Genomic DNA, 7,352 nt, shown 5'->3' on the forward strand with positions numbered 1-7,352 from the left:
ATCTGTAGTCTGACATTATGTGTAAACAGCACTGGCTTTGTTGGCTGAGAAAGGCCGCAGTCCCACCGGTGGTCGAGGTTTAAACTTAGTCATTCCAAAAACATCTCTGACGTTCGCTCTTCTTCCTTTAGCAGCAGGAAGAGTCTGAAACAGAGAGCTGTGATTGGGCGAGGCGCTCATCTGTGGGGCAGGGAAGCCGAATCTTGCAGGAGGTGATGCCCTTCTTGGCACTGAACCCCCTGGAGATAAATATAGAAATATATAAATATGATCAGACTTCATGCAGATTGAATGGGAGTAAGACACCACTGTGCATTTCACACTGTGCACTGTAACAGCTTTCAGTATAGAGCTGCAACAATAAGTTGATTAATCAATTAGTTAATCACCAGAAAATTAATTGGCAAATATTCTAATCCAATAATTGTTTTGTTTCATTCTTTAAGGGAAAATGCCAAACATTTTTAGGTTGCAGCTTCTCAAATGTGAGGATTTAAACCTTTTTTTGTGTCATATATGATAGTGAACTGAATATTGTAGAAAAATGGATCAATCCCTGTGAAAATCAGCCTATTCTTTCAGTTGCTTTCCATCTATTCTTGGTCTGAGTCTCCCGTAGGAGGATGATTGGTAGTCTGGTTGTCTCATGCAGGTTGTATCAGTGTGTTTTCCTCAGAATTGAAGATAAAATCAGTCTGTTTATTTAAACTACAGCTAATATGATAATTGTGTCATTGAAATCAAGTTTGGTGGTTTTGGCTTTAAGACTTTAAGAAGAACTTTAGTCAGTGTGTGTGTGTGTTTGTTTCCCACCTGGCTGTCTGTGCTGTGGCTCTGGGCCTGTTCTCCTCCAGTACCTCCAGGGAGGACGCTGTTGTTTACTCCCCAGTTTAACTGCAGGAGGAAATGTTGCTCTGGTCTCATCCTCAGAAAGATATGAGGAGGAGGAAGACGGCGCCTCAGGGTCACTTCTCAGTACATCTGTATCTTTGAGTTCCACCTGTTTATCTCGCTCTGCCCTGTCTAATCCATCCATCCTTCCGAGGCTAGACCTGCAACTAGGTGGAACTATGCAGGACCAGGCGTTTGTGATTGAACAGCAGCAAGATGAAGATGCTGACTGACAGTAGTCGGTGCAGAACAGCTGGGGAGTGCATGAGGAGCTGCGACTGCAAAGCCAAGAACGACTGGGGGCTGATGTTGGGATCTGGAGCTCCCTGACTATTCTGTCATGGTGAGAAACTGAAATGGGCAAAACCAGGCTGTCAGGAACCAGAGACACACAGCTGTTCCACATCAGCACCCGGAGGCTCATTACATCATCAGCTGTAGGAGAGAAGAAGGAGACATGAGAGTGAATTACTGATGATCATAAATAGATATCAGTGATTTTTAACATGAACAATAGTAACTGTATCCTGTCATGGAGAACTTTTAGAAATATAAGTTCTTTACAAAGACAGAAAAACATGAAACCAACAGAAAAAGTGTTGAAAGTAAGGCGAGAAAAATGTATAAATGGTCCATTTATTGTCTTTTTCTGGTGGTTTCATCAACATTGATGAAGCTCACAACACAGCTAATATGTCAACAGATCCATCTCCATGACAACTGAATAAAATCCATCTGTGGGTGAAGACAATGTGATATGGTAGAAAACCCCAGAAAAAAAGCGGACTTTGAGTTTGTCAAACAACTATTAATCAGTACATTTCATTAAAGTTAATACATTTATGTAAACTTAAATTACTTATTATTTACAGAGGAACTGACAAGGATTATCCAAGATTTATTAAATTAAAATGTATCTACTAGAATTCATCAAAAAATACAATCTCTACAGTCATCTTGGATTTTTTACCTCAATTGACACCACTAATATCATAAAAAATCTAAAACATCAGAACCAAACACTTCTGTCACCGTACCTCTAAAACTATCTCTGTGTTCTGTGGCGGCCATCACTCTCCCCGGCCCATATCTCCTCAGGTCTGGTTCCCATGGCGACAGGACAGTATCTCCAGGTACCAGACCAGACTCACAGTGTGTGTGATCCCTGGTGTGGTTCAGCATGTCGAGGGAGCAAACAAGTTGCTGCTTAGAGGAGACGAAACCCAAACTAGCACTTCCTGGTTGGTCAAACTCGACGACCCAAACTCCTCTGCGGCCCTGAGTTTGGACACATGGGAAGAAGATGTTGACATACACAGCGATATGTGTCCTCTGCAGGTCAGTATATATATGGTGTACAGTAATCTGTAAGTATCTGGACAAAATGTTTGATGGACTGACTCAAGCACACTGGATTTGAAATTGAATATTGATCATGAGGCTGGAAGTGTTGACTTTCACCTTTAATTTGAGGATGTTTATGTCCACATCAAATGAACTGTGTAGAAATGTCGTGTGCCCGTGTGAACATTGAAACAGGTTTTTCTTGCTGTAATCATTCCCTTTGTTCATACTGACCATTAAGAGAAATCTTCATAATGCACTTTCAATGTAAATGATGGGGGGCAAAATCACAGTCCTGCTTCTATGCAAAAAAAATATTTAAAGTTTATCTGAAGCTAATATGAGGCTTCAGTCATGCAAATTAGTCAAATTTCACTAAAAAAGTACGTTTAGTCCTAAATTCCCTCTTTTTGTTATGATCCTTCCATTGCAGCTGAACAGGAAAACACTGTCCATCAAGACACAAAGAGGTAATTTTGAAACAAAAAAAGACTGTAACTGTGGTAGATATCCACTTTATCTGACTAACTCAGACGGCTGAAGCTTCATATTATCTTCAGATCAACATTTAAATACATTTTTGCACAAACTGAGGACTGTGGATTTTGTCCCCCATCAGTTATATTGAAAGTGCACAGTCAGTATGACCAGGAGGAATGATCACAGAGAGCAAAACCTATTTCAGCATTCATATGGGTACCTGACTGTTGTTTTAAGACTTTAAAATAATGAACCTATCCTTTAATATGCAGTCCCTCCATTTTAATGGGCAGAGTAAGTAATTGGACAAGTTAAATTTGTATTGTATTTTAATATTTGGTTGCAAATCAAATATCACTAGGTACAGTATCTGATGCTCTGTCAGGCCCATAATTAAGCCATTTTTTACTTCTTGCTCATTTCAGGGCTTTTTCTGCCTTCAGTCTGGTCCTCAGCAGTGAAACACATGAACAGTTGGATTGAGGTGTTTGACTTGGCCAATCAATAACATTTTTTGTTCCCCAAAATGCTTGTTGGCTGCTTTGCACTGTCCTAAAATTGGTAGACTTTGTATAAAAAGTATTGACCCAATAAATTAAACATCATTGTCCTTTTTTTAAAATTAAATTCACTGTAGTGGAGTACACCTAAAACACTAATAATGTGTTTCAGTGGTCTATCACTGTACGTATGTTATAATACACAGGCGTTATATCTTTTCACCTGCACTTGCTGTATCACAGTGCCCAGATAATAAAAGCCATCCATCTCCCTCCTGGCCAGCACTCTGCCTCCTGGTAAGAACTCTGAGCTGCTCAGAGTTCGACCAGACAGCACGCAGGAAGTAACCAGGCGGTGAAGATTACACAGACTGCACCTGAGGGACCACAGGAAGTCAAAAGACAGCTGAAGTATTACTCATATACATACAGTACAGGTATGTCAATGGGCTGATGAGTCTATCCACATCACTCTACGGCACGTTGTGTTTATGTTTGTGTTGTTAGAAATATCACACGTTCAAGACACATCAGATTATTTTAGATTATCTGCTACGAAGCTGTAATATTGTTTATACTGCATTGTTAAAGATGGTGTAGCCATGGAAACCAACCTGAGCAGAGGTGAGGATGTGTTGTGCTGCTGCGGGATCATGACAGAGGCAGACGGACAGCAACACTTGACCGGAGAGACGTTTGGCACTGATGATTGTGTGGACAGTGGAATCAGCTGACAACATGCATGGAAACACAAAGTCCCATATTTCTCTGAATTTAAACATTTTACATCACAATGAAGCCCTTTTGATGTGCTGGGGTTATGTTTATTATTATATTTATTGGTTTATTTTTAAGTTTATTATTCAGGTAAGTATTCAATATGTTTTGTCAAACTCTTTTTAAGTTTGCAAAAATGTCAGATTCTCTTCTGAGAAACTAATACCACAAAAATATTCAGACAGATAAGAAAGGTACTTTAACTCTTAAAGATCCACTGGGGAGTACAAAGCTTTTAATTTGACCTTTATGGAACAGAATAAATACCCCTTTGGTGAGTTTACATAAGTTTATTCACCCACAAACTGATGTAAAGTGGGACCAAATATCTTTATGTGTATTTTCTGGATACATTTTTCTTAATGTCTGACTCTAGATATATTGAACTCTGTGAAGTGAAGTGAGGTCAGTGTCTGTGCAAAACCTTCTGAGTGGCTGGAAGGCAAATTGGATGAGCCGAAACTAAGACTGAGACAGTTGTCTTACAGTTAATTAGGAGATTTATCTAAAAATGGTGTAACTTGGTGACTTTATTTCATAAAATGAAAGATGTAGATTCTCCTAAATGTTGCTTATGTTTAATGCATGTCAGTTATCATGGCATCTATCTTCATGACTGCAAAAAGATGCTGTTTCTCCTCTTAGTTTCAGGGGCAAAATGTTGTATTTGACCTTGTGCTTGTGTCCAATAGAGTGTTTTGATATTAATATCACAGAATAATCACAAATTCTTAACCAGTCCTGTCTGATACCAACCAAATTCACTCATATTATACCTTCTCCAGCGCTCCACTCGAATTGACTGAAATCATATAACAGCTCCCTCTTGTGGCGTGGGTCAGACACAGCAGGTAGTCTCGGGTGTTGATATCCAGCTGGCTGCCTGAGTCCTGGAGGTAGAAGATGTTCACGGGCCTCCAGGCTGCCAGGGCCGGCAGGGCTCTCAGCATGGCCTCTGGCTGGTCAGGGAGGTCTGTGGTGACCAGGTGGACGGCCTGGCAGGTAGGGTCAGTAAGGGCCAGACTCAGGGCGGCTAGGAGATCCTTGCCGGGGCTGCAGCTGACGGAGTGAATCCAGGACAGAGTCGTGTACACTGTGTCAGGAGTACAGGGAAGCATGTGGCGGGACCAGCAGTTCACCTACCACATAGGAAGAGAGAATCAATTAATTAAAGTAAAGGTCATACCTAAAATGAAATTTTATTTGGGCTGAAGTGTTGTGTTTTTTTATGTTTTTCAATCAAAGCTTGAAAATGTGGATATTTGCTCAGTTTGATTCCTTCAAATCTAAAGTTTAGAACATAATTTTCTGAAATCTACCTGCCTTGAACTTTGATACAGATATTCATGGTCCTCTATGTATTCAGATGACCTCCTGACCTTTCATCTAGCTGTAGTGACAGCTCAAAATTTCCCCTGGATTAAAACTGCTGTCCTTGGCAAAGTCCGTCTCAAAATTTACAGGCTAGATTTCCATGAGATTCATTGTAGATCTTCATGGTCCACAGAGAATAGTTCCTGAGGAGTTTTGTGACAAGATTTTCACTTTGGACAACATTTTCACATTCATACAACAAATATATAAATGTCTACTGGGCAAACTGCCATGAAATGGACTGAGTGCAGTCATGCTCGACAGTTGATGAACTATGGACACCCCATGAGTTTTCCCTTTGTAACAGCGTTAAATGTCAACTTCACACACAAGATATCTCATAATGTATTTGGAAAGTTACCATGAAATTCACTAAACAGATTCCATTACCCAAAGAAATTAAACCTTTTGATTAAACAGCCACCTTTTATCCTCAGAAAACTTTGTTTTGCAGGTATTAAATCAAGGTACTTTACCATTTAAAATTGATTAAAAAGCCAACGAATAACCAATGTCATTAGGATACATTATGTGGGAACCATGAATGTCTGTACAAAATCTATCCCTACTCCGTCATGTAGATGTTGAGAGATTTCTCACAGGATAAATGAAAACTTTGACCTGCTGGTGGTTCTATATGTAAAGTCAGGGGATCACCAACATCAGTAAGATTCAACCTCTGGAGATCATGAACATCTGTACAAATTTCATGGCAGGTCCATCCAATAGTTGTTGACATATTTCAGTCTTTACCAAAGTGATAAACATTGCTGTCCATCAAGTCACGCCGCTACTGTAGCTGAAAAACATTTTAGCCCCACTACTTGATCTCAGAATATATTAATTGTTTAATATGTTTGTTTCCTCCAATACCTTTTTATTATGGATTGTATTGAACACTTAAACCTCTAAAGAGAGATTTTCCTCATCCTCCGAGATGAAAGACCCTCTTAATGTAGCAGTATATCTGGTTGTTGGTGTTGTAATGAGTTTTTAGTCTCACCTCACCTTGCCTGAGAATGTCATGATGTTGAAGAGAGAGTCCCTGAGAGAAGCTTTAGTCAGCAGAGTCTGGATCAGCAGGCGTTTCACTGACTCCAGAGCAGCTCTCATGTTCTCTGAGCTGTCCAGGACAAAAGTGATGTTGCAGCGCCGCTTGCCCAGAAACAGTGGAATCAGTGCAGCCTCAGAGGCCGCTGTCTGCCTGGATGTCATCCTTACACTGTAATTATGTGGGCAGACAGCACTATTTTATTTGGTTTTCAATAGCTTTGGATAATTTGGTAGTTAAGTGACAGAAAAAAAAGCAAAATAGAAGAGGAAGATGACCAAGGATACTGCTACAAATAACCACCAACACTTTAAATATGTAATTGTTTTGTAAAAATAAAGATGAAAACGTATTAAGGATGTACTATACTTTTAAATAATACTTTTTTCTTTTTCTTTTTAGCCCATTATACGCAGGCTGTGTCTGCTACTATCAGATAGTCTGTAATTTTACAATACATGGGTTTGTTGTTGCCCCACACCTCCAGAGCAAACATATGAACAATATACACACAAGAGAAACAGAAATATGGACTATAACAACTCCCACGACTCCCCAACCCAGACAACAACACCACAAAACAGTAACAAAGAACATGCTCAGTCAACGCTCTGCAACAAAAACAAATGCACAAAAGGATTAATCAAGTGATCTTCTTTTCTTATATAACTAAGAATCTGACACATGTTCTTGCACACTGTTCCCTTGTGGTACATGGTTTACAAAATATCTCCATATTTGACTAAATTTCCATTCACTCCCACTCATGACTCTTTAGAAGAAGAATCCTAAATATTTCATTATGCCACATATGAACTGTAGGGGGCTCAGACTCAACCCATTTCAGTAACATTTCCTTGCAAGCAACAAAAGTTTTTCCAATTTATTTAGGTCTAATGTTATAAACACAAAGGAGGAGAATAGATTTATGAACA

The 7,352-nt window shown here is 39.5% G+C and overlaps 1 protein-coding gene across 1 annotated transcript; it reads right to left on the reverse strand.

Moving 5' to 3' along the window:
* Positions 1–15: 15 nt before the first annotated feature.
* Positions 16–2,271, reverse strand: c7h11orf16 (chromosome 7 C11orf16 homolog). Its single transcript, XM_044357864.1, has 3 exons — positions 1,929–2,271; positions 814–1,326; positions 16–239 (listed from the first exon to the last, which is right to left on the reverse strand). The coding sequence occupies exons 1-3, from the start codon at positions 2,071–2,073 to the stop codon at positions 16–18; spliced, it is 882 nt and encodes a 293-aa protein (XP_044213799.1). The 5' UTR covers positions 2,074–2,271.
* Positions 2,272–7,352: the final 5,081 nt, after the last annotated feature.

This window comes from Thunnus albacares, chromosome 7 (assembly GCF_914725855.1).
Source record: "Thunnus albacares chromosome 7, fThuAlb1.1, whole genome shotgun sequence".
In the NCBI taxonomy this organism is placed as follows: domain Eukaryota; kingdom Metazoa; phylum Chordata; class Actinopteri; order Scombriformes; family Scombridae; genus Thunnus; species Thunnus albacares.

Bases quoted from the DNA above. Each gene is read 5' to 3' on its own strand.
- c7h11orf16 (XM_044357864.1), bottom strand. From the start codon at position 2,073: ATGCTGAACCACACCAGGGATCACACACACTGTGAGTCTGGTCTGGTA. The intron at 1,327-1,928 runs GTACGGTGACAG...TCTCTCCTACAG, and splicing joins ACACAGAGATAGTTTTAGAG to CTGATGATGTAATGAGCCTC. The intron at 240-813 runs GTGGGAAACAAA...ATTTATCTCCAG, and splicing joins GCCACAGCACAGACAGCCAG to GGGGTTCAGTGCCAAGAAGG.